General features: G+C 45.6%; 9 protein-coding genes and 1 non-coding gene across 10 annotated transcripts; 6 read left to right on the forward strand and 4 right to left on the reverse strand.

Moving 5' to 3' along the window:
• Positions 1 to 215: 215 nt before the first annotated feature.
• Positions 216 to 2,055, forward strand: AGABI2DRAFT_191149 (hypothetical protein; the record flags this gene model as incomplete). Its single annotated transcript, XM_006459017.1, has 10 exons — positions 216 to 365; positions 415 to 550; positions 608 to 630; positions 695 to 780; positions 836 to 922; positions 980 to 1,012; positions 1,068 to 1,083; positions 1,144 to 1,296; positions 1,353 to 1,748; positions 1,803 to 2,055. Coding segments are annotated over exons 1-10 (1,320 nt in total), but the record flags the coding sequence as incomplete, so codon positions are not given.
• Positions 2,056 to 3,073: 1,018 nt separating this feature from the next.
• AGABI2DRAFT_183868 (hypothetical protein) lies at positions 3,074 to 6,065 on the forward strand (the record flags this gene model as incomplete). The annotated part of the gene is made up of 15 exons (XM_006459018.1): positions 3,074 to 3,242; positions 3,464 to 3,542; positions 3,603 to 3,730; positions 3,789 to 3,806; positions 3,864 to 3,885; positions 3,943 to 4,026; positions 4,085 to 4,296; positions 4,410 to 4,632; positions 4,694 to 4,718; positions 4,775 to 5,020; positions 5,083 to 5,223; positions 5,279 to 5,337; positions 5,400 to 5,468; positions 5,527 to 5,854; positions 5,908 to 6,065. The coding sequence occupies 15 exons, from the start codon at positions 3,074 to 3,076 to the stop codon at positions 5,974 to 5,976; spliced, it is 1,872 nt and encodes a 623-aa protein (XP_006459081.1). The 3' UTR covers positions 5,977 to 6,065.
• Positions 6,066 to 6,183: 118 nt separating this feature from the next.
• AGABI2DRAFT_t27 lies at positions 6,184 to 6,254 on the forward strand. The gene has a single exon. It is a non-coding gene; the product is annotated as a tRNA-Gly (tRNA).
• A 125-nt stretch (positions 6,255 to 6,379) lies between these two features.
• AGABI2DRAFT_116037 (hypothetical protein) lies at positions 6,380 to 8,091 on the reverse strand (the record flags this gene model as incomplete). The annotated part of the gene is made up of 4 exons (XM_006459019.1): positions 6,380 to 6,873; positions 6,933 to 7,690; positions 7,739 to 7,817; positions 7,887 to 8,091. The coding sequence occupies 4 exons, from the start codon at positions 8,089 to 8,091 to the stop codon at positions 6,380 to 6,382; spliced, it is 1,536 nt and encodes a 511-aa protein (XP_006459082.1).
• Positions 8,092 to 8,165: 74 nt separating this feature from the next.
• AGABI2DRAFT_183869 (hypothetical protein) lies at positions 8,166 to 11,441 on the forward strand (the record flags this gene model as incomplete). Its single annotated transcript, XM_006459020.1, has 15 exons — positions 8,166 to 8,241; positions 8,293 to 8,781; positions 8,835 to 8,875; positions 8,943 to 9,104; positions 9,151 to 9,154; positions 9,212 to 9,311; positions 9,362 to 9,432; positions 9,484 to 9,612; positions 9,663 to 9,932; positions 9,986 to 10,085; positions 10,142 to 10,281; positions 10,338 to 10,594; positions 10,647 to 10,742; positions 10,795 to 11,064; positions 11,118 to 11,441. The coding sequence occupies 15 exons, from the start codon at positions 8,166 to 8,168 to the stop codon at positions 11,439 to 11,441; spliced, it is 2,529 nt and encodes an 842-aa protein (XP_006459083.1).
• A 22-nt stretch (positions 11,442 to 11,463) lies between these two features.
• AGABI2DRAFT_183870 (hypothetical protein) lies at positions 11,464 to 12,400 on the reverse strand (the record flags this gene model as incomplete). Its single annotated transcript, XM_006459021.1, has 5 exons — positions 12,343 to 12,400; positions 12,226 to 12,291; positions 11,731 to 12,170; positions 11,611 to 11,677; positions 11,464 to 11,548 (listed from the first exon to the last, which is right to left on the reverse strand). Exons 1-5 carry the CDS (start codon positions 12,384 to 12,386, stop codon positions 11,464 to 11,466), a joined length of 702 nt encoding a protein of 233 aa, XP_006459084.1. The 5' UTR covers positions 12,387 to 12,400.
• A 77-nt stretch (positions 12,401 to 12,477) lies between these two features.
• AGABI2DRAFT_191153 (hypothetical protein) lies at positions 12,478 to 13,123 on the reverse strand. Its single transcript, XM_006459022.1, has 3 exons — positions 12,857 to 13,123; positions 12,628 to 12,798; positions 12,478 to 12,579 (listed from the first exon to the last, which is right to left on the reverse strand). The coding sequence occupies exons 1-2, from the start codon at positions 13,024 to 13,026 to the stop codon at positions 12,648 to 12,650; spliced, it is 321 nt and encodes a 106-aa protein (XP_006459085.1). The 5' UTR covers positions 13,027 to 13,123; the 3' UTR covers positions 12,478 to 12,579; positions 12,628 to 12,647.
• A 1,721-nt stretch (positions 13,124 to 14,844) lies between these two features.
• On the forward strand, positions 14,845 to 19,471 carry AGABI2DRAFT_53060 (hypothetical protein; the record flags this gene model as incomplete). The annotated part of the gene is made up of 5 exons (XM_006459023.1): positions 14,845 to 14,954; positions 15,004 to 15,287; positions 15,488 to 15,636; positions 19,046 to 19,217; positions 19,269 to 19,471. Coding segments are annotated over 5 exons (918 nt in total), but the record flags the coding sequence as incomplete, so codon positions are not given.
• A 222-nt stretch (positions 19,472 to 19,693) lies between these two features.
• AGABI2DRAFT_201026 (hypothetical protein) lies at positions 19,694 to 22,493 on the forward strand (the record flags this gene model as incomplete). Its single annotated transcript, XM_006459024.1, has 7 exons — positions 19,694 to 20,381; positions 20,432 to 20,599; positions 20,648 to 21,267; positions 21,318 to 21,586; positions 21,796 to 21,950; positions 22,008 to 22,182; positions 22,234 to 22,493. The coding sequence occupies exons 1-7, from the start codon at positions 19,713 to 19,715 to the stop codon at positions 22,491 to 22,493; spliced, it is 2,316 nt and encodes a 771-aa protein (XP_006459087.1). The 5' UTR covers positions 19,694 to 19,712.
• A 187-nt stretch (positions 22,494 to 22,680) lies between these two features.
• Positions 22,681 to 24,959, reverse strand: AGABI2DRAFT_66041 (hypothetical protein; the record flags this gene model as incomplete). Its single annotated transcript, XM_006459025.1, has 7 exons — positions 22,681 to 22,853; positions 22,908 to 23,175; positions 23,225 to 23,415; positions 23,471 to 24,014; positions 24,064 to 24,409; positions 24,459 to 24,711; positions 24,761 to 24,959. 7 exons carry the CDS (start codon positions 24,957 to 24,959, stop codon positions 22,681 to 22,683), a joined length of 1,974 nt encoding a protein of 657 aa, XP_006459088.1.
• Positions 24,960 to 25,235: the final 276 nt, after the last annotated feature.

A 25,235-nucleotide genomic window follows, 5' to 3' on the forward strand; every position in this document is an offset into this window, starting at 1 on the left:
GATGGGGGGTATTGGGGGGATGGTCATTTTTCTATTCACAATCATAAAACCCTCTTTTTATATATAGACCAACACAGTGCAAGGAGCGGGAGAGAGGGGGGGAAATACCTTTTCTCTTCATCATTAGCACAAATTTTTTCGTTCCTTTAATCATTCCCTCAATAACATCAGACCAGAAAAGGAGATGAGAAGGATGGTATATATCCCATATTCTTCACCACCCACCATGCTCTTTGCACACCCGCCCTCACCCCATCTTCACAACTCACATCCCACAAAGGCCAGCCTCAAGACCTGGTGGAACCACTTTACTTTTGTGCAGCGCACAAAGAAGGACTCTCACTTTATCCGTGAGTGGGAGAAAGGTCCGTGCCCTCTTCTGCCTCCCGCCTCGCCCCTCCTCACCGTCCCCAGGCTCCGAAACGGAACACCCTGTCTTTGGCAGACCACTCGCAGAAAGCCTCCAGTACGCCTCAGTACCGATATCAACAGCAAACAACGAGGGAGAACTCTACGTTTGGGGTTACGTGCCCGTCGTCGTCGCCAAATGGTCCGTCTGCCTTCATCTTGCTCTTTCTCCACTCCAGCCTCACGACCACTCCTATAGCGGCCTATATCTGAAAGAGAACGGTCCGTGTCACCCTCATCAGGGGTCTCTCGTGCTCACTCTTCCCTCTTTCTTTTTCCCCTTCAGCAACCGAGGTGCCAGGCACTTTTCGGGTCAATGGCTCAAATAAACGTATGCGTGAGCTGCAACAGTGTTTCGAGGCCCCTCCCAGAGTTTGTTTTCTATCATTCATCTCATCTCCACTTGATCAACTGATCCCTCCATTAGTATGGCAAAAATATCGACTGGAAACAGGAGACTTATACTACCCATGACGTTGCAAGTGTGTTCCGTCGATATCTCACACAGATGCCCGTGCGTTCCTCGCCCATTACTCTACCGCGTGTCCACCCTTCTTATTTTTGACGTCAGGAGCCTGTGATACCCCACAGACTGTATTATAAAGTAGGTCATTGTAACCTTATTCGAGACTCCGAAGTGTAATGGCCCTTTTATTCAGTTTCGAGATGTCCTAGGTGCGGCGCCTGTTGCAACCCTGAATCTAACACGCAATCTCATCTCCACTTTTATGTCAGCCAATGAACCGTTCAATCAAGAATCCACCATTGCAGAATACAAGTCGTTGATCCGTCAAATGCCTCAGGCAAACCAGTATCTGCTCCTTTATGTCCTGGATCTACTCTCCGTCTTTTCCCGCAAGAGTGACAAGAACCTAATGAATGCTCAAAGTGCGTCATCTTATCATCTCAGCACAGCTTCTCAGCTAACAGCTGTTGCTCCTCAGATCTCGCAGTCATTTTCCGACCCGGTATTCTATCACATCCTTCACACGAGATGCTACCGTCAGAGCATGCGCTGAGTCAACGAGTACTCGAGTTCCTGATCGCGCACCAAGACTGGTTTATGCTTGAAATATCAGCCCCTAACTCATCTATCCTCTCCCGTAGTGGAACACCTATGGGATCGCCTCGGCCAACACTCGATCGCCCGCGATATACATATGGCCCACCGTCGCCTGCTCCGAAGCTTCCTGATTTTGGATTTGCGGGTCATGCACATTTCAGGTCAGAAGACGAAAAAGTGTGGAGGGGTACGGGTTTACCCATGACGGAAAGCGAGATACGCAAGGAGCAAGAAAGAGTCAAGGTGATGCGGCGGCGAACGACACTTGAACGAGGAGGTGCGCGTGTGCCGCCCATCGCTGTAGGCTTTTCGTACTCACTATATGCGTCAGAACTAGGAACCTATGGTGTACTAGAAGAGGGCAATATGTCCGTAACAGCAGATAGTCCATCCACAGATGCGCAACCATTACCCGGAGCTGGAGCAGTAACAGTGGCAAGGAGCCGCACATTACCTTCGTCAAAGCGGAGAGATGGCTCACAAGTTGCGGCTTCTGAATCAAACCCAAGTGTGGTTACTACCGCCGTGCCGCCCGCGGAGAAGGACAAGGAAAGATCGAAATTGATGAAGAAACAGAAATCTTCGACGGTGACGCCTTCATCGCAGAGCGGTATGCAGTCACCACCACAGAATCGTCGGATATCACAACTAGCCGTGTCGTCAGCACATGGGCAACATGGAAGCATATAGCATTCAAAGGCTTATGTCAATATCTTTTTTCTTTTTCTTTTGGTGTTTTCTCTCTATGCCTCTCCCTTTTTGTCGTGCAGGAGGAATTTGGATGCGTCCCTCCCCTTTTTGGTTCTCGTGTTGATTAATGTTTCCCCCTCCGCATCCTCCTCCTCGCACGATATCTCATGTTTGTTGTTTGTAATGTGGACATGGACGAACTTATGTGTGTCAAGTTGAATTTTTTTTTATTATACTTTTTTTTTCTTTTGTCATCGGATCGCCTCTGTATTACTCTACATGCCCCTTTTCCCCCACTCACGACGATTTACGCTTTTTGTAACCCCCTCTTCCTTCCCTCTACCCCCATCCAGGAAATGCCTTTTACCTCCGATGACAAAAACTATCGAATTATGTTTTTTTTTTTGGATATTTTCTTTTCAATGGAGGTTTTTCTAGCCTTTTTAGATACCCTTTTTTTACTCTCTCCTACAGTAGCCACTACCTACCTCTTAACGATGAACTTGGTTCCTAATCTCCTCCGCTTTTTTTTTTGTTTGTTAGTTATAAACTGGTTGTACTTTTTGTGATATCTTTTTATGACTTTTGTGTTTTAGATAGTGATGATATAAAAATCAGTTACTGTTGGATAGATATTAGGGCTTGGCTGGGTCGTTCACTTAGACTTAGACGTAATCCGCTTGTAGCGCGTAAAAATAATGCTAAGACTTCACACACACGCGTGCGAGAGCGGTTGGTTCCCGAGTCAAGTGGGCGCGGCTGTGTTACGGTCGTCATTCATCATGATCCTGATACCATCATTCAACATTTGCTGAAACACATAGATATATACTTATCTATATGTTCTGTTCCCATCTACACTCCACATCCACACGCCCTAGCGGTTGAGGTTTTTGACATTTTTCCTCAGTTATGCCTATCCAAAGTACACTCGCAGGTTCATTTAGCTCTTTGTTGGAATCTAAATTGGAACCGGTTCTCAAGTATTTGAGAAATCTTTCGCCTTTGGCTCGGTTGTGTGTTACGTCTGGAGTGGTCTTTGTGTTGTTTGGTCAGTATTTGAGGGTTAAGAGTGGGAGACGTGAGTCGGGTGGGGGACGGTATGTTAAAGATTTGAGTAAGGTATGTTATGGATGATTTTGAGATATTATTATTATTACTGATATTTCGCTTTTGAAGGTTGGGAGCGCGAGTGAGATTGAGGAGTTGTGGAATTCGTATGATGTGATAGTCGTTGGTGGAGGTATGTAGTACAAATTCTGCACCATACTCGTTTGTTTAATTCAAATCTATCTCTTCTAGGAACATCTGGGTGTGCACTTGCTTCAAGGTTAAGCGAAGACCCTACTATCCGCGTTTTAATGCTCGAAGCTGGAGGGAGGTGAGTACTTTTTTTCTAACTCATAAAAACACTATATGTTAATGTAAAATATAATAACAGTGGTACTGCCCTTGTGCAAAGTCGTACTCCATCGATGTATGGAAGACTTTTTCATACGAAACATGTTTATGGGTTTCGAACGGAACCTCAAGTTTTTGCTCGTGGAAAGACATCCTTTTGGCCGCGTGGTAAGTACTTTTGTTTGCTTTTTCGTGGAATTAAATTCGTATCTTGTTTTTTTTTAAGCTAAAATGTTGGGAGGATGTGAGTGCTGTAAACCTTTGAATCATTTTACAATTTGACTGGAACATTTTTGTGTAGGTTCTTCTATGAACGCGCAAATGTGCGTTTTACTATGTTCTCCTTTTGGGGCTGGACTAAACTGCGTGTCGTATTATAGGGCTCAATACGGAGCACCGGGCGATTTTGATGATTGGGCACAGATAATTGAGGACGATTCATGGTCTTGGAAAAACCTGCAGCGGTCCGTCTTTATCTGTTTCTTCACATTATAACAACCGAGTTCTGATAGGGAAATAAAGTTATTTCCGGAAATTCGAGCGTTATATGCCTCATCCCGAATACCCACTTGTCGATGCATCGTATCGCGGAAAGGAGGGACCTATACGTGTAGGATACAACAATCACGTTGCTAGTGAAAGCCGTGCTTTCATCAAGAGTTGTGTTAATGTTGGGATCCCTTTTACTCCTGATTTTAATGGACCGAATGGAACATTAGGCGTTAGCAGAGTAAGTCGTGATAAGCATGTGATAGAAATGAGTTGACTTTTGATTCTTTTGTTGGCTAGATCAGTATGTCTTTTATTCGATTCTTTATTATTGATGATTTGACTCTTTATTTTATAGTGACATATGTTGACGAAAAATACCAACGCGTCTCTTCTGAATCTGCGTATCTGACATCTGATGTGTTAGGGAGAAAGAATCTCACTGTTGCTATACATGCAACGGTGACTCGCATCATTTTTGAGGAATATAAGAGTGAAACTCAGGCTGTGGGTGTCGAGTTTGCTACGAGAAAGGGTGGACAGAAGTATCGAGCTAGAGCGAAGCGGGACGTTGTTTTATGGTGAGCAGCTCCTTTGACATATTTTTTTGTGCGAGTAGTTTGGTAAATTATTTGTTTGCAGTGCTGGCTCTATCCATTCACCTCATGTGAGTGAAGCTAGCACGAGATACCATCAAAGATCATTGATAAATTACTGTAACAGATCTTGATGCTTTCTGGGGTCGGTCCAGCTAAACATCTTCAATCAAACAATATTCCAGTCGTACTTGATCACCCAGGCGTCGGTCAGAATCTTACGGACCACGTTGTCGCCGATTTGTACTTTAAGAACAAATCGGCGGGGTCTCTGGCCTGGTTGGCACCACACTCGATTGGTGATGTAGGAAAGATTGTCATGGCGGCTCTACAATATTTCGTCATGGGCAATGGAGGACCTATGGCAACGAATGCGAGTACCAGTTCTTTTTTTTTTTTTAACTAGCAACAGCTTTGTTGATGGGTTGATATTAGTTGGGTGAATCCGCTGCGTTCATTCGTTCGGATGACAGGAAACTATTTCCGTCATCCAAGTTCCCGGATCAGTTGACGGATAGTGCTTCGGCCAAGGATAGTCCTGATCTTGAACTCTTCACAACTCCTTTCGCCTACAAGGTCAGTTTGGTGATTCTGCTTTTGGTGTTTGAAGCTTTTTTCAACATTTGTCTAGGAGCATGGTGATATATTATTTGACCTCCCTACTTATGCTTTGCACTGCTATCTCCTGAGGTACGAACTCCCTCTTTCCTTTACTATCCGCACAGTGCAATAATATATAATCCCATACCCAGGCCAATGAGCACTGGCGAAATTCTCCTGAAATCCAACGACCCTTGGCAGATGCCCAGCCTCAATCCAAAGTACGGATGACAAAATCGTATAAATTGCTATATGACTGATAGCTTTTTTTTTTATCAGCTACTTGAAAAATCCCGACGATCTTCTAAAGCTCGTTCGTGGTGTTCGTGTCCTTCTCGATATCGCACATTCGGAACCTTTAAGTGATTACCTCGATCATGCATGCACTCGCGAAGATCTCGACCATCAACTCCATCTCCAATCTGATGCGGAAATTGCGGAATTGATCAGAGAACGTTCGGAAACGGTTTATCACCCTACCTCAACCTGTAGAATGGCACCTAAAGAGAAAGGTGGAGTCGTCGATAGTAAATTAAGGGTGTATGGGATCAAAGGGTTGAGGGTATGTGATGCTTCTATCTTTCCTTCTACCATCTCTGGCCATACGGTATGTGCTTTGGCTTGAGGGTCTAGATGAGGTTGACGAACCTTTTTCTTTAGGCTGGCGCCTGTTATGTTATTGCTGAAAAGTTGGCTGATGAAATGAAAGCTGAATACAATTCGGCTTGAGGGCAGATTGTACAATTTTTGACGAAAAGCATTTTCGAAGCTGTGTAATTTAAAGTGCCGTGCAATTACTATTATGATGACCTTGGATTCCAATCGGTGACCGTTTATCGTCGATAGTAGACAAGGTTTATTGTTATAGATGAAAGCTCTTTCTCAACGTGAAACACAAAAACATATATACGGTTTATGAGCGCATTACTTTTGTAGGCATTGATGGTGTAGCGGTAACATTGGGTCTTCCCATGGCCTAGCTCCGGGTTCGACTCCCGGTCAATGCATTTTTGTTCACCGTTTGAACAGCTGTTGAGTGCTACACCCTCGAATATTCTTTTGTAGATTAATAATTGCTCGATATGATATCATTGTGTTCGATACAATATTCAGCAGAGCCACAAATTCTGTGCTACCCGTCTTCACCGGCACCTGTCCCTCTCCTCCTCCTGAACTTCCCCGCTTCTCTCCACCTCTTCTTCCATCCTTGTGTCAGCTCGCCCTTTTGTTCCTCCCACCTCTGGCGGATCTCATCCTCGCTCTGTGTCCTATAGAACTTCAAAGAACGCCAATCCCGGCCTTTGGCCTCGAGTTCCTCGAATAGATCTTTTGGCCTGTTCTTTGTGTTAGAAAGGAATGACGAAGAGGCTGAAGGATGCGACGAGAGCAGAGCAATTGGGAAAAATAGAGGTTTTGAGGAATCTAATGTGATTTGGGATGTAAATCGTGTTTGTTTTTGAGTTGTATTGCTGCTGGAAATGGTTGGGGTCGGAAGAATCCTGGGGATGTGCTGATCGTTGAGTGCGACCTGAGGGTCGGTTTCTTCATGGGTTGTCGGGAACGGAACGTCGTCATCTAACTCGAGATCATCGTCGAGGTTAAGATGTCCCAACAGTGAAAATCCCCCTGTTGTCGCGTAAAGTTAATGTGGAATTCAAGAGAGGCTAGTAAAACAGGGGACAGACCCTCAGGTTCCCTAGGAGCGAAGAGGTCTTTGAGCTTGTTCGACGTTTGGATAGGCAGGGCTTTCTCAGATGGCGGGTTGACAACTGGTCGGTGAGGTTGTTCTTCAGAATCTGGCTTAGGGTCCTGTACTTGCTCTTCTTCGTCAACCTCCATACCCATTGGGTCAGAAGCATGCTCTACAGGACTTGGATGATCATCCGGTGGGACAATCTCAAAGTCCATATCACCATCGCCGAATTGATTTGAAATGGGTTGTTGTACCAAATCGGCTTCGTCAACGTCCGAGTCTAGAGTTTCTCTACCTATCCAATTGTCAACGCCTGGATGTCCGGCCTGGTTCTCGTGACGCGAGTCGGATGGATTAGAGGTAGAGGAGCCGCCGAAAAGTGAATCGAGGAGATTGAGTGACTGTTTCGCTTCAAGGTGAAGGTCGAGGTCATTTCTAGCTTGCGGCTGGGGCTGTTGTTGCGGTCGTTCTTCGGGTTGTGATACACTGATGACGGATACAGTCGCTGTTGCCTTCACCGTCGTCGATTTGGGATCCTCATCCGTGAAAATGACCTTGGTTTTGCTTAACGCAGGTTTGAGTTTCGTAGGCTTTGTCAGTATGAGTTTTGGTCCAGCTGGTTCGGGGGCTTCGGAAGGTTGGGGCATATCCATGTTTTTGGAATGTATCGCGGAGTATGGAGAGAATCTCCAATGATTTTTTTTCTTTGGAGGAGGAGCTGACGCAGCCTTTTCATTTTCTGCTTGAATCCTTGTTGAGGAATTAAGTGAGGGTGTTATTCATTGAAGAGTTTCATACCGTTCACGAAAGTCGGGTTTAGCTTCTCCGATACGCAGTTTCGTGCCTTTCCATGTAGAACCACTCAGAACATTCATACCTACCGAAGTTACACAAAGGTTAGATTAAATCCCTGAAAAGAACGTCGCTGAAAGAGAAAAAGACAAACATTTGGTCACTTTTGCTGGTGCCCCTTCAAGCGTCGCGTATGCAAACTTCCTGGGATTCCCTACCGCATCGACAAGTCCTAACCCATCTAAAGATTTGAGGGTTCCAAACGTAGAGAGCCTTTGGGAGAGATCCTGTTGAGATATTGATGGCGTTAGTCCAGATACATGAAGTCGTTTTGAGACCGTAGAGTTCGAAGGATCCATGTCGGACTAAAGATGCCAAGTGGATGTCACATGAATGTGATATCATCATATCACTGATCACTGACATCCATAACATGAATAGGTACAAGAAACACTCCACGACCCGACTGCCTTCTAGCCTGCTGGAAGAGATTCAAGCGAAAGACGACGGTTTGCTCGGCTTTCTTTCATTATTCGAACCTTAATCTAATTCTACATCAGGACAAAATGAATATAACAAAGGCTCTTCGACAAAAAAATTTCGAGTGCGAAGTTCGAGCAGGAAGGAAGCTCGAAAACAAGGCCGCACAGAACAGAAAGTAAAGAGGGCGCAGTTCTTCTCTACCAGAAAACGGCATGCCGAGGATGGCGATCTTCCGGGCTCACCTCAGCAAAAACGGGCTCGGACGAATGACGAGCCCAGACTCGGACAGAACTTGGAGAAACAAGTTGAAAAAGCTCCGAATGGTTCTCATCGGAAAACGAATTCGCAGGACACGCGCAAGAATGAAGATAGTCTACGCGAAATACATCAAAAGGACCACAGGGCAGCGGAAAAGAGAAGAGAGAAGAATACTCGCGCCATAGTCCCATCCCGGAGTCAAGCAGAAGAAAGAGAGGATGTATATATTTCACTACTAGAAAAGAAGCTTGGCTATACACGGACCTCGAGGAAAAAGAAAAATATACTTGAAAATGATGGACTGGACGGTGAGTACTCCTTGCGTCTGCCTGTTCGGAATAGCCATTTTAATGTCTAATAGATCTACTGGACTGGGCCTATTCCTTGAATTTTCCGACCACGGTAAGCTTCACCCAATATTGTCGAGATTAGGATGTTGATAGAGCTCGTCCAGACCGGTGACGCGGAGGAGGAAGACGAAGATGGAGACGTCAGTGAGGATGAAGTCAATGAGGACAACAGCTCGCAGGATTCAGAAGACTCGGAAGAGGAAGAGGAAGAAGAGTGGACCGGGATTCCGTCTCCCCATGATACTGGATCCGACAAGGCTGAGGGCGAAGCAGATGCCCAGGTCGAGGATGATTCGCGGCCCGCAGCCCCAGAACCTTCAGCTGCAGGCAAGTTACAACCCGTCCGCCCGTTATCATAATTGATAACCTGATATCCTTCCCCCCTCAGTTACTCGTTACATACCACCACACCTTCGAAAGTCCCAAAATGAACAAGATTCGGAGGCCATTACGAGGCTCAAAAAGCAACTGAAGGGTCTACTCAATCGGTGAGCGGCAATCACACGACCTATCCGCTTATACAAACTTGTCTTCTCAGAATGAGCGAGCAAAATCTCGCTTCAATCATAGACAGCGTCGAAGATTTATACCGCGATAATCGCAGACATGGTATGCCTTCTGTTGTGGCTGATAAATGTTCTCATTCAAGTGGCGTTTTAGACGTGACATTGTGTATAACCGACCTCGTCATTCAGGGCATATCCTCCCATTCGGTATTACTGGACTCATATGTGGTCCTTCATGCCGCTCTCATCTCAAGCTTACACAAATTGATTGGGGTAGAATTCGGCAAGACAAATCCACCTACCTCTTGACTCTTGGACTGATCGAAGTTGTAGCGGCTTATTTTGTGCAAAACGTCGTAACAAACTACGAGCACCACCACTCTGTTCTTCAAACACCTGATATGAGTGAGCCCGTTATCAGTGACACCCCTGATGAAAACCAAGAGACAAAGGGCAAAGAGTGCTCAAATCTGATGGTATTGTTATCTGAGTTATACAATTTTCAAGTCATTTCATCGGTCCTTGTGTTCGATCTTATTCGGCAACTTCTCAACAACACTCTCCACGAGTTCGATGTTGAGCTGTTGCTCAAACTTATGCGGAGTGCGTGGGCGTGAACTACTATAAATTGGGGTTGCCACTCATACATGTGTCAGACTCCGGTCAGCAGTTGCGGCATGATGATCCAGCGGCACTGAAGGATATCATCGAAATTGTTCAAAAGAAGGTCGCGGGGAAGGACGACCAAGATTTGAGGTATGTATGTATGTAAGGTCAAGCTCTACCCCTGCCCTCAACCCCTTCATTTATAGTTCTCGTACACGTTTCATAATAGAAACACTCATCAATCTCAAAAACAATAAACTCAAGCGAAACGCATCGCAGAACCAAGGAGGGGAAGCTGTTGAGCGAATGAAAAGATTCTTGGCTAATCTGTCCAAACGAAAACATGGTCAGTAGAAAACGACGTCATTATCGGCCTTTGTTATGCTCAAATGATTTTGAAAGTATTAGCGCATGATGCCCTTCGTGTCTCACTCGAAGATCTCCACTCCGCTGAAAGTAAAGGGAAGTGGTGGCTCGTTGGTGCCGCATGGGGAGGAAATCCGTTGGTCGAGGCTCATGACGCCATAGCAAATACGCAAGTCAACGGACAGACTGCGCCCACAACTGACCCTGCGAATGACCTATTGAAATTAGCTCGGAAACAGGGAATGAATACGGATATCCGTAGAAGTATATTCGTTGTTTTGATGAGTAGTGACGTGCGTTTAAACTTCGACAATGGCAAGTATGGAGACTAATTTGAAACTTCAGGATTACGTCGATGCTTGCGAACGACTTTCACAATTAAGCTTGACTGAACTACAACAACGGGAAATTGTGCGGGTGCTGCTCCACTGCTGCGGAAATGTGCGGTTGTTATTCTTTTCGTCTGGTAGTCACTATGTTTACCCAAGAATAGGAAAAGACGTACAATCCATACTACGTGTTAGTCTGCCAACATCTGTGTCGACAGTCACATTCGTACAGGATCACGCTACAGTTCTGCCTTTGGGATTTCCTGCGAGACTTGGGCGAGATTACTGTTGGCGGAGTAGAGACGGTCAAGAATGTGCGGGATGATGAGACTGGGTTCGACCTGAAGAAGATATCGAATTCGCGGACGCGCAATGTGGCTAAGGCGTACGCTTGGTGGATTGCAAAAGATACTGTGAATCTAAGTATTCTTAAAGTATGACGCGGCTATCTCGGAAAATACTAAATAACTGATAACTTCGTTCACAGGCCGTCGACTTCACGATTCTCAAACCTCAAGGTCGACGTTTTCTTCGAGAGCTACTACTGCACGTTTTTATCAGTAGCCAGACCGTAACACCGCTCATAGACGCCAAACAACTAGAGGAGACGCGGAATAGATCCGGTATCGAAGAAATCTTCACGAGAGCTGCGCGGATGGAGAACCTCGCAATGGGCCTGGTCTTTTTCATGTCGAGTGCCTTTTCTCAGGAGTCGCTTGAAGATGAGAGACTAACCAAGTTTATCAAGTGGGCCAATAAAATAGCGTTGGATACATTACGGACTGGCGTAGATGTTATCCCGATGCTGTGATATTGTATACAACTTACTGTTATCACAGTGGTTTTTTGAATGCGACACTAGAAACGATACTACCGGACCGGCCGCCAAAACTAAATGTTGGATGCTGAATACGAGAACTAATATGATAGTGGTCAGTTTTCAAGGATGTGATAGTGGCAATGGGTACGGCGCGACTGACTGATATTGAAGTCCGGTCTCCTCGGTAATGAAGCTGCTCTTCAACTCTTCCTCCGTGAAATTACAAGCTGCGCATCACGAGTTAGGGCATCTGCAGGTTGTTTAGGGCATTTACTCGTACAAGTGATGAGAAAGAGTCCTCCAGGCTTGAGCAGCCGGCAAAGCCGGTGTGGATAAGCTCCTGCGGGAGACCTTCCACTTGGGTCTTTTGAGCCCAAAGCGATAGCATCATATGTGCCTTTATCCAGGACGAGGTCCCAACAGCTTGGTGCATTGCTGTGTTCTGGGCTCGATGGAAGGCTCGGGTCTTCTCGCAGGAAATCGCATACGCTGAACATGATTTCTGTCGCGTTACGGGTTGCTGAAATTTTTGTGGATAACTTGACGGCATCGTCACTGTAGTCGATTCCAATCAGAAGCTTCTGAGAATAACCAGCTTCTGCAAGCGCAAATAGCAGGGCTCCGTTTCCACTACCCACTTCCAGAACGGCTGGGTTCGATAAGGAAGGCACATGCATGAGGCACCAGTCGACCATCTTCTCAATTGACTCTTCACCAAACCTAGTCGCCATGAGTTTTGAGATCGGTAGCCGATAAGGAATGGAGAGTGGCGAACCAAATTTCGCCCTCATCACCGATCTCTTCGAAATTAGTAAGTTCTTCAGAGTAGACTTTGTCCCAGCTGTTGATAGCTTGAGAGTATGGGTGAAAGCTTTACACTTCAAACACATACTGCTCCTTTGTGCCAAGCTTTGAAGGCTGTAGCTCCGTAGTCATTGCCGCTGTTGAGGAGAATAAAAGAAAAATATTGCTTAGTCATGTGGATGATTTCATCGTTTCTGGGACGACTCGTCGGAGTGACTGAATTGAAGAACATGCGAGAGAATGAGAAAGGGAGTAGAGGTTTATTATGTCGTTGCAGTCTATAGTGGGAATATAAAAGTCATTAATAAATAGCAATAGCAAGGCTCTGTTCAACGTAAGTCCCGGGATTATTTGCCAGACTAAATTAACTGACAGTCCATTTTTTAGAGGTTGTTACCGACCCCGTCCTTCTGTCTTATCAAGGAGATCTTTTGCTTCGTTGATTTTACTGGCTAGGTATGGCGAGCCTCCGCGGTCAGGGTGGTTGGCCAGCATGATTTGGCGATGCGCGTCCTTGAATTTGGTGCGTAATGTTGGGCCATCCCTGTCAAAAAGAATGGAAGTTGAGCAATACTCCCTTGACAAGGTATAAACAAACGTACTTTAGGCCCAAAATTGCAATAGCCTCTTTCCTATCCATTTTCGCTCTGAAACCTCCCCTTACCCATTGTTCCGCGGCTCCAGCACCACCAATGATGCCGCGTCGTACGAGTGTCCTGCCTGCAAGCGCAGCGGCAATTGCACCAATACCGATTAAGACTGGAGTTGACATGTAAAGAATGGAAGTATAGCGGAAAGAGACTCGCGTGAAAGAGCTGAGTGCTGGTCACGTGCATGTGTAACAGCTTTTCGTGTATTTTGAACCTGCCCATAACCACGATATAACCGTTCCATAGAGAACATTTGAACCCGAGGCTACTTAGTATCGAATGCCGCCTTCTCACTGAGGGACTTGCCTGTCCCCCGCTATATCGTCGTGCACTTCAGATTTTACCGAGATCTTGCCTGTGGCACTGCAGTCGACGTTTCAATCTCGATGCAATTTTACGCATGTTCGCCTCATGCAATGCCTGCTATCATTAGCCCACTTACGGAACATCTACGTGACACCCGGATCGTAGCATTTATAAACGTCTGTCGAACACGGGTAGACTCGGAGGGCTACGTGACTCGCCTGCCTCTTTAAATCTTCTCCAGTACCCTCGTTGGCCTAGACAATGACCAATTCTCACTCGACTTTCGAAATTGTGCAGACCGTCTTTCCTCAACACAAGGCAACCATTACGGCGAGTTCCCTTGATGAAGCTCACCTGTCTGAACGTACGGTCGACCTGTTTTTGTCCTCTATTGTTGACGGGAAAATTGGCCTTGCGCCTACCTACGACAAACAACAGAGGCTGAAATCGATCGCTTTTGCGTCCTTGAGCCAGGTCTTGCTCATTACATTTTCCATAAAACAGCAGAACCTCAACCCGAAGCGCGAGATCTTGTCAACCAAAATCCTCATGAATCATTCCTTGAAGAAGTATGGGTTCAATATGGACAAATTTGCTACTTTTATCTTCACCAATCTGTCTCTGAAGATAGTAGAGGCTGTAGACATTCTTTCATTGCGGCGTAAGCCTCGGCATCTTATCTCGACAATGATCTTGGCTCTAGGGGAGAAATCCGGAGTCAACGAAGCATGTGCCAGGAAATTATTTCGCAAAGGAGAATCGCATACGGCCGAACCTCTCACGGTTGCAACACAGGCATGGGTGGCCTACCAGGCTGCTCTTGTTCACCCCGCATCTAACGTTCCAAGTACCATCAATACAACTATTTTCTCAGCCGAGGTACAATCTCCTTCATTTCGCTACCGTATATTGTTTATCTGGCAAATATAGGAACTTCGTTTCTTAGGAAAAACCATCTGTGACGCTGAGCGACTCCAGAACCTTAAACCGATGGTTGTAGAGAATGAAATTGAAAAAGACTACAAGCTTACAAAAGGCAACTTGACGGTTCAGAGTTCCCGTTTTAAAACTAAGATTATGCGACCTGGATCGAACCAGGTACGATTCGCGGTCATAGATTCGGATCTTCGTCTAGCAGCTGAAAATCCGGAGCACAGGTTATGCAGGTCGAGATGACTCGCAATGGTAAAGCTTCTACCGCCGGTGCAACGCTACGCGGACTTAAAGGGAGAAAGGCGCAATTGACTGTTTCCAACGCTTCTCGAGCTGAGAAATTGTCTATCCGTACGATTGGTCGGGAAGACCCTACGGCTTCGGAAGCACTCCGCTCCTACGTTATTCTACAAATCATGCAAGACAAGACTACTTTTCTCCAGTTCCCATTCGTGCGGGGTATTTGGTTTCGGAAGCGTTCAAGAACAGCGGGCACTGCTGACTCCTCACATTCTATTCCCATCGCTTTTGACAAGAGGCCGTTGAATGAATCACAAAGGTCGGCTGTCAGGGCAATTCTCTCTGACAGTCCTTCCGACCGTATAGTTCTCATACAAGGGCCTCCCGGTACTGGTAAAACCACCGTTATTGCTGCAGCAGTAATCAGTGGTATAACATCCCGGAGTAGCAAGCAAGGATTGTGGCTGGTGGCACAATCAAATGTAGCGGTCAAAAACATTGCGGAAAAACTCGCGGACCTAGAATTTTTAGACTTCAAGCTACTTGTATCGAAAGACTTTCATTTCGACTGGTATGTTTGTTTGTCTCGCATTACCTATTCGCGGCTGATGTGCTGTTAGGCACGAACACCTTTACGCTAAAATCGAACCAAATGTAATCCGCTCTGACGATTTTGTTGATCACCTTCCAGTTGCTGTAAAGCGCTTGAATGGCTCAAGGGTTATTTTATGCACCTTGAGTATGCTCTCTAACGACCGCATCTCGACTTTCGCGCGAGTTGTTCCTCCCGAGCTCTTCATTTTTGATGAAGCTAGCCAGATAGAAGTCGGGGATTACATTCCAATGCTCTACCGATACCAGAAGACTACACAGAAATTGGTTTTTATTGGTGATGATAAACAGCGTATGCACATTTTTGCCTTGGGACTCTATCATTCTTTCATAAAGATCTTTCATAGTTCCGCCCTACGGGCAGAGTGATATCGACAGCTTGCAGAGTGTCTTCGAGCTGCCTCATCTACGACGGCGCGCCCTCTTTTTGAGCACACAGTGTATGTTTTCTCTGATGAATTTTCAAGTATAATGTGATATATGATTGATTAGATCGTATGCCGATCCCCATTGGAAATTTCATCTCCCAAAAGTTTTACGAGAACCAGTTGGAGTCCAGACACTCTATTCGAACCAATACTTGTTGTCGTTTTGTCGACGTCAGTCACGGTCTTGAGGTGTCTAGTGGACGTAGTTGGATTGTGAGCTCGATTCGTATTTTTTGCTGCATCTTTCATTGATATCTGATACGTTGATTGTCAGAATAAACAGCAGGCTCAGGTCGTCCTTGCCCTTGCTCGAAAGATGGAGGTCCTCAAACTTTCTTATCATATCATCACACCTTACGATGCTCAACGCTGCTATATCGAGGCACAGTTGAAGGGAGACAAGCTCAAGTGGCAGGACAAGGTATTCAATGTAGACTCTTTTCAAGGTGTGTTTCTGCGTACTGGGCGTTTCGACATAGGAATAATTCTGGGCCTAGGTAACGAAGACGACTATATCATAATTTCGCTTGTGCGTACGAAACGGGTCGGCTTCCTCGCAGACCTTCGACGACTAAACGTGCTGTTGACGAGGTGTAAGAAAGGGATGATCATTTGCACGGATAAAATATTTGTCAATGGCGTGGCGTCTCATACACCAGTCGCAGAATTAGCTAAGGCGTTTGGAAGGAAGGTATGGGTACCCTGGAAGAATGTTATTCAACCCGATTATAGTCCTGTTGCTGTGTAGCTAGTACAATCTCAAGGACTATTATTTCCAAATACAGTATTAAGTGTTACCGGTTACCTAGTAGGGAATACGTCCTCCAGTTGATTTTGCCTCGTTGTGTTTTGCCCAAACCTCCTATCCAGCCTCTCGCCCGAGCCAAACATAACCAAAGGTTTTGTAAATCTAACGATTGAGGCTCGCTCGGTTTTTTTCTACTCAGTCAAAATACTTCGACACTTCGATCTCTACTGGCTTTTCGCAGTTCTGAACACTGTTGTACCACGCTAAAGCGAGTTTCTATGTCTATGCTCAAGTCGCTTCAGGTTGGATTCTTTCTATGGAGCACAGCCATGTCTATACTTCCGATTGAGTAACTCGCTTGCCGCCTGCTAGTCGCATTGCCATGCATCTGATCATCTAATTTCATCGAGATCTTGTCCGTGGATAGCGGTCAACTTTCCAATCCCGATACAATCACGCATTCTCACTTTGTAAAACCCATCATGATTAGCTTCACCTGCGGAACTACTACGTGACATCCGCGGAGTTTCCCAGGTCCTAACACTACAAATGTCCGTCAAATTGGATGGAGGGCCATTCACCTCACCTTTTCGAAGATTCTTCAGCACACCCTTACATTCAGCCGCTTTCCATTCGCCTAGAAGATGGCCTATCTCAAATCAACTTTCAGTCTTGCCCAGACCGTATTTCCACAACACGACACGACTGTTACGGCGAGCTCCTATGATGAAGCCCACTTGTCGGAAAGCACATTCGATCTTTTTTTGTCTTCTGTCGTTGATGGGAAAATTGGCCTTGCGCCTACCTACGACGAACAACAGAGGCTAAGATCGATCGCATTTGCGTCCTCGAGTCAGGTCTTGATCATTACGCTTTCCATGAAAGAGCTGATTCTCACCCCGATGCGCAAGCTCTTGGCAACCAAAATCCTCATGAATGATTGCTTGAGGAAATACGCGTTTTACATGGACAAATTTGCTCTTTCTATGTTCACCAACCTGTCACTGAGGATGGTAGGGGCTGTAGACATTCTTTCGTTGTGGCCTCAACGTCGGCACCTTATCCGGACGAAAATTAAGGCTCTAGGAGGCGTATTCGTGGTCGACAAAACAAGCGTCGAGCAATTGTTTCGCAGAGAGGAATCGCATGCGGCTGAACCTCTCACCGTTGCAACTCAGGCATGGGTGGCTTACAAGGCTGCTCTTGTACATCCCGCATCTGGTCCTCCGTGTACCATCGATACGACCATATTCTCAGTTGAGGTATATTTCCCCTGTCTACACAACCACATATCACTTACCTTGCGAACGTAGGAGCTTAATTTTTTAGGAAAGACCATCTGTGATAGTGAGCGACTCAAGCACCTCAAGCCAGTCATCGTTGAGAACGAAATAGAAAGTGATTACAAGCTTATGAATGGCCAATTGACGGTTCAGAGTTCTCGTTACAAAACGAAAATCATGCGGCCTGGATCGAACCAGGTACGATTCGCCATCATAAGTTACTATTGTCTTTCAGCAGCTGAAAGCTCTGTGCACAGTCTATGGAGGTCGAGATGACTTGTAATGGTAAAGCTTCTACCGTCGATGCAAACCTACGCCAACTTCATGGGAAAATGGCTCAACTCAGTATTTCGGACACTTCTCAGGCTCAGAGGTTATCAATCCGTACAATTGGTCGAGATGATCCCACATCTGCGGAAGCATTCCGCACCAATGTCATTTTACAGATCATCCAAAACAAGACTCCTTTCCTTACCTTCCCATTTGTGCAGGATATCTGGTTTTGGAAGCGCGCAAAAACAGCAGACGCTACTGCCATTTCAAACTCCAATCCCATTACCTTTAACAGCCGCTCATTGAATGAATCTCAAAGGTCGGCTGTTAAGGCAATTCTCTCTGACAGTCCTTCCGATCGGTTGGTCCTCATACAAGGCCCCCCTGGTACCGGTAAAACTACTGTTATTGCGGCGGCGGCGGTCAGCTTTATAGCTTCCCGGAGTAGCAAACAAGGACTCTGGCTAGTGGCACAATCAAATGTAGCGGTCAAAAATATTGCGGAAAAACTTGCGGACGTAGACTTTTTAGATTTCAAGCTACTTGTTTCTAAAGACTTTCATTCCGGCTGGTATGTTTCTTTGCCTCGCATTACGCGTTTATAATGGCTGATGCGGTGTTAGGCATGAGCATCTTTATGCTGAGATAGAAAAAAATGTAATCCCCTCAGACGAGTTTGTTGACGTACACTTGGCCGCTGAGAGGCTCTTAAAAGGCTCAAGGGTTATTCTTTGCACCCTAAGTATGCTCTCCAACGACCGCATCTCCCCTTTCACACGAATAGTTCCCCCTGAGCTCTTCATTTTTGATGAAGCTAGTCAGATCGAATTGGGGGATTATATTCCGATGTGCTACCGATTCCAGAATACTACTCGGAAACTGGTCTTTATTGGTGATGATAAGCAACGTGTGTACCTTATTGCCTTGTCATTCTATCATTTTTATTCATGAAGCTCTTTGTAGTTCCGCCCTACGGGCAGAGTGATATTGACGGCTTGCAGAGTGTCTTCGAGCTGAATCACTTACGACGGGGCGCCCACTTTTTGAACACGCAGTGTATGTTTTTCTGTGATATTTTTTCGAGTGTAATGAGATATATGATTATTTAGATCGCATGCCAGTTCTCATTGGAAAATTCATCTCCGAAAGGTTTTATCATGACCGGTTGAAGAGTTGTCACTCTATTCGAACCGATACTTGCTGTCGTTTTGTCGACGTCAATCACGGATTTGAGGTGTCTCGTGGAGGTAGTTGGATTGTGAGCTCGGATCCTAATTTCGGTTGCAATTTTTAAACGTGTCTTATATGATGTTGTCAGAATGAACAGCAGGCTCAGGTCGTCCTTGCCCTTGCTCGAAAGATGGAGATCCTCGGACTTTCGTATCATATCATCACACCTTACGATGCTCAACGTTCCTATATCGAGACACAGTTGAAGGGAAACAAGCTCAAATGGGAGGACAAGGTATTCAATGTAGACTCTTTTCAAGGTGTGTTTCTGCGTACTGGGCGTTTCGACATAGGAGTAATTCTGGGCCTAGGTAACGAAGACGACTATATCATAATTTCGCTTGTGCGTACGAAACGGGTTGGCTTCCTCGCAGACCTTCGACGACTAAATGTGATGTTGACGAGGTGTAAGAAAGGGATGATCATTTGTACGGATAGGATTTTTGTCAATAGCGTGGCGTCTCGTTCTCCAGTCGCAGAATTAGCGAAGACATTAGGAAGCAATGTATGGGTACCCTGGAAGAATGTCCTTCAACCTAATTATCGTCCTTTTGCTGTGTAGCTGCGATTTCGAGTACTATTTCCAAATACAGTACCATGTGTTACCTAATACTATATTTAGTTGGGAACCCATCCTCCGATTGCGTCTGCCTCGTTGCGTTTTGCCTTCTGACCATAAGGCAACTTCCGCAGCCACCATGGCTTCTTTTGAACCTTATTCTTTGTCTTGAATTATCACGACACTCGTTCTCGTCATGGCTCGCAAACAACGAAAATTCGCGCAGGCGTTGATAGATACGGGCAACCGCGACGTTGACTGTAAGATCAACGTTATTCCATACAGTGAACTCAAGTATGAAGATCTAGAGTACATGTTGAGCGTCACTACGCCGCATGGCTTGAGCGCTGGGTATTGGAGAGACTCGGGAAAGCTGGCCGCTTTAGCTGTTGTTAGTGCTGAGGAGGGCGTGGTCATCGAATTCCCCGAACCGCCTCGTAGAGCGCCTTCAGGGTCTCCCCCGACTGACAACGCTGATAAGGAATGTTATCAAGTTCTCGTAAACTTCCTTGCCTCGCAGCCCGCTGGGGAGTTCTTTGCTTTTGATTTGGCACCCTTGTCTATGACCCTCTATCTCGAACAAGGGCTTCGCTTGACCAATGCTGTTGACATTCAATCTGCATTTCCATCTGTCAATCGTTACAGCATCGCCGCCATATTGAAAGCTGCACTCGGTGATACGAAGATATGGGAGTCCAACCTGGCAAATGCGTTTGATAACATCACCTACGACCCAGACATACATACAGCCTACCTTGAACCTGTTAAACGGGCCTGGCTCGCGCAATTCCTTGGGTCTGTCGATGACGCTATCACGGTTTACTCTAACGTCGAAAGGATCAACACTGTGGATATGGATATTTCGGTCAGTAGACTTGTCCCTCTTGGTCTGCATTGAACCTGAAAATGGCGTAGCTTCTCGATGTCATTTCGAAAATCACAACAGACTCCCGTCGAATGGAATATAAAAAGCCCGACCGAACAGAACGCGATTTTACGTACAAGGGGTATGATCCAGAAAACAAAAAACATACCGTCTCTTCCAACACGTTCAAGAACCGCTTTTCTATAGGCAAACCCGAGGTATGTGGCCTCCAGACATGATTGTGTGCTTACTCATGAGAGCGATAGAAGGTACGCGTTATGGTAGAGGACCCTTCTGGAAGCTTTGCTGCGCGGGGTCAGGTCGACGCGATGGGGAGAGTGGCTTACTTTGACGACGGGGGACTGGCTATTGGCGATCGTGTAATTACATCCATCATTGGTCTTGGTCGAGACCCCCCAACCACTGCAGATAAGGAGCGTGATAGGAGTTTACTCCGCCTCCTCCAGCGTCTCGAGTCACCGGATAATCCTTGGCTCCGGAACATCTGGTTCAATAAAGATGCTGATGCAATCAAGTGGCCGGAGACGTGGTTCACCAATGTTTCCAGATATCCGTCCCTTTCTCCATCCATTATCTCCGGTCTCTCTGAAGCTGCCCAAAAGCTTAACCCCTCTCAACAAGTCGCTGTCAATGCTATGATATCAAAGGCTCCCGAAAACGTCATCACTATCATCCAAGGACCTCCCGGCACTGGTAAAACCAGTGTCATTGCATTCTACGTTCAAATGGCCAGGGCACTCAATGATAAAGGGACCTGGCTTGTCGCTCAGTCCAACGTGGCCGTCAGAAATATTGCTGAGAAGTTGATGAAAATTGGATTTCACGATTATCGACTTCTTGTCGCCGACGGGTTCAAGAAAGGCTGGTTCGTATTTTATTGTATTATATTTCGAGAGCTCTAACTCGTTATCTCAGGCATGATCACCTCTACCAGGAAATGCTCCCCAACATCATCGAGTCTTCCGAGTTCACCACCTGCTCTTCAAGAATCAAGGGTATAAGAGTATTTCTTTGCACCCTCAGTATGCTTTCCAGCCCGATGATCCGAATATTTATGAAGGAGTGTCCTCTGAAGACACTCATCGTTGATGAAGCTAGTCAGATTCATGTCGGGGATTATGTTTCCGTTTTCTATAAGAACAGGAATCTGCGGAAAGTCTGTTTTATTGGAGATGATAAGCAACGTAATAAATTTTATTATGCTTTTATGGAAACCATTTTACCCACTACTTTTCTAGTGCCACCGTTTGGTCAGGATGATGATCCGAATAACCTTCCCAGTATTTTTGAGGTGGAACACCTCAGAGGCCATGCCTATTTCCTCAATACTCAATGTTTGCTTTCTTCTTTTTTCATTCAAATACAGAAAAGATATCTGATTTGTTTCTAATAGATCGTATGCCACCTCAAATGGGGGACCTCATATCCGGAGCTGTCTATGAAAGTCTCCTTAGGTCCTTTTCAGGTCACATTATCAAGAAATCTACTATTGCTACTCATTTTGTTGATATTCCGAGTAAAGAAAGGTGGAAGGATGATTCTTATTGGGTGAGTTGTCTTATTGGATGTATTTTTTTATATTTATTGATACTCTTGTTCTTTTAGAATGAAAGTGAGAGAGATGTTGTTCTACAAATTGCAAAACATCTTCAAGATCAAGAGATGGAATACAAGATTATATCGCCATATGATGCTCAGAGAAATGCTATTGAAACCAAGATGAGGAATTCTCCTGATCTGAATTGGGAGAATAAATGTTTCAATGTTGATTCATTTCAAGGTCATTTCATTTCATGTTTTATTTCTTAAGTTCTAATCAAATTTCTACTAGGCAATGAAGAAGATTATATCATTGTTTCCTTAGTTCGTTCTAAGGAAATAGGCTTTTTGAAAAGCCTTCGTCGCACTAATGTCATGCTTACTCGCTTCAAGAAAGGTATGTTTGTTGTCACAAGTAGAAAATTTGTAGTTGGTCCAGGAAAAGACTGTCTTGTTGGGGACATTGCCCAACAAGTTGGAGATGAAGGATGGCTGTCACTTGATGATATTATCAAAGGAAAGTTTTTTGGACCCAGAAAAATTTCTAAATGATTTTCTGGATTTATGAACATATGCTTTTATGCTTTCTAAGCTCGTTTATGCAATTTTTTTTTTGGTATACTGTACTTGTATGTGATGGATATGTAAAGGAAAAAACTGAATAAAAAATGATAAATTTATTTATTAAAATTAGAGTGATGAGTGATGAGTAGTACTCTTGAGCACTAATGAATACAAGTTACAAGTGAGTTCTAATAGGATGTTCTTCTATGGGTACCATTCCAGCTTGACAGATTCCTCTCATTTCCTTTAATGCATCAGCTATAGCATTCTTGAACAAGTAGGTTGAAGATGAAGAGCTAGAGAACTTGGACTCTATACCAAATTTGATCATTCCAGGAGCGGCAAGATCTTGAGTTCCATAGAATCAGCATGATTCAGAGAAAGAAAGAAAAAGGTATTTACAATTTATTCCATAACCATCATTGAATTGTGATCCAAATCCAGTCCCCTTGAACCAATGTCCCGCACTGAGACCACTCGTACTGAGTTTCCATTCTTGACTCTGCGAAAAGAGGGGATCGGTGAAAAGTGGAGGTTTTGGATCCGAAGGTTTGAGCATTAGACGAAGACCGAGGAGGTGTCGATCAATCCCGCGGCCGGTGGCTGCTTGACGAGTGAGGTTGGTATGTGTGGAAACTGCTTTCTTGAGGAGCTCGTACTGTTGTTGTACCTGTGACAATGGTGACTATGGCACATGCCATCGGATGGAACCTACATACAGGAAGATGAGAGTCGGACATGGCTAGTATCCATGTACGACTGTCGTTTGTGTAGCTGCGAAGAGTTTCTGTGCGGCCGCGCTTGAACATGCGGGTGAGCACGGTTTCGTAGGTCGCGGTGAAACTATTTCGGGTCCTGTACCACGCGAGTTGAAGTGCCATTTGGATATAAGCGTCCGGTGAGAGTTTGGCTTGATGAGATGGGTCAGTTCGCGAAATGCGAAGAGGGAACGGGATAAAGCCTACCGGAATTTTTGATCCAATCGGAGCCATAGTCGTCGAACCAGAACACGCTGTAGTCCGAGTCTTGTATTACGGCTACCGAACGACGTTTGGCTTCGTGGCATTCATTCCAGAGTTTGTTATCTGCAACCCAGTTGATGGGGACGAAGCCGTCCTCATCATTAATACGCGTAGCGGCTTCGGGAACTTCAGCCGAGTCAAAAGCCTCTTCTTCGACTCCTTGAACAATACTGTATTCCGCTACGATGCTTGGTACGAGAGCGTCGCAAGGAGAGTGTTCGCCGGTTGCTCCTGCTCGGGCGAGGGGGTCTACGAGGAGGGTATATGGTTTATCAAAGAAGCGGTTGGAAAAGTTGGAAGGTGTTGAACGGATAGAGTGGAGGTGCGAATCAAGAGTGGACTGGGTATCTGAACGAGGATGAGATGAGGTAGAAGCGGGCGATAGCTCGTAGCTTTCGTGGTCAAGACTGACAGCCATTACACTGGCGAGGAGACGGTCGTGTGATGATTTATTCTCTGGAGAAAGCGAAAGAAGGTAGGAGAGGTTCTGTAAACGGGTGTGGGTAGATTTTAGACTGGGTGTATACAAAGCGTACCTTGGCCCACATATCTCTATCATCTGAGCTGAGAACACCAATAGGGAATGCTTGTTCGCCTGATTTGATTCTTTTACCGGTATCGACAATGACTCTTCGAAGTCTGCAGTATATGTCATTTGGAGAAGCCAATTCACCGATTGGGGAATATACGGGTATAGTATAACAGAAATTGTGGAACATGACAAGAATAGACCGAGCGGCGAGGGAGTGGGGTTGGGGGGGAGGGATTGAGAGGGTATCACAGCCGAGTTGGGGAATACGAGCGATGTTAAACATTTTCGAGGTACTGTCGCGGAGCCAAATGCCGGTTCGCGTTGTGTCCGGCTGCGGCTCTGATTCTTGACTGCAGCACGTCAAAAAGCGATCGCAGAAGACTATAGGGGCACACTTACCCGTGTAGGTTGTCCACAAATTCCAGCGTACGATGGATAAGCCATGCAGCGCGTCGAAGTTGCCAGGTGGTGGCACCAGCCATGTCCTTCTCGGGTTGGGGAACTGTCCGAGCATTTTGGGGAATGAGATTGTCGTCGTAGAAGGCTAGCCACCAATTAGAATTGACGACCAAGGGCATGCGCCATTCGTGGTAGGCCTTTTGAATCCAGAAGTTGTCATCAAGCCAGTTGTTGGGAGAAACCTTGTCCAGCGCTATGCGCCGTCAATGAGTCGGAAAGTGTCATGGGCTCAACACTCGTACCAAGAAGCCTTTCTTGAAGCACTGAGCCGATGCCAGAGTGAAAGTCATCGGCCCATTGTTTTCTGAGCTGATATGCGGCTGAGAATGACGGTTCTGAGTCATGCAAGAAAGGTTGGATGGAGGTGAGGTATCTGTCCAAGGTTTTATGAAGGTCTGGCACGGGGAGGCGGGGCAGAGACGAGTACGACCTCGAGCGCATGAGCCACCGCATGAGGGTCGGATCCAAGAGAAGTGGGTCATGTTGTTCGTTGCTCAATTCATTGCTCATAGGCCACTAGAAGTTCCCAATTTTCTCTTCTCCTCATGAATCTTATAACACTAGTTTGATATCAACATAAAGGTTCCGAAACCATATAGAAATTGTCTATGAAATGAACTCGAGTTTTGGAATTCTTTCTTAAGCTCAGAATCTAAATGTATTAGATCATGTGACTGATATTCATTGAACGCGTCGACGCGCAGGATTGATCAGTGA

Source organism: Agaricus bisporus, assembly GCF_000300575.1.
Source record: "Agaricus bisporus var. bisporus H97 unplaced genomic scaffold AGABI2scaffold_3, whole genome shotgun sequence".
Taxonomy (NCBI): Eukaryota; Fungi; Basidiomycota; class Agaricomycetes; order Agaricales; family Agaricaceae; genus Agaricus; species Agaricus bisporus.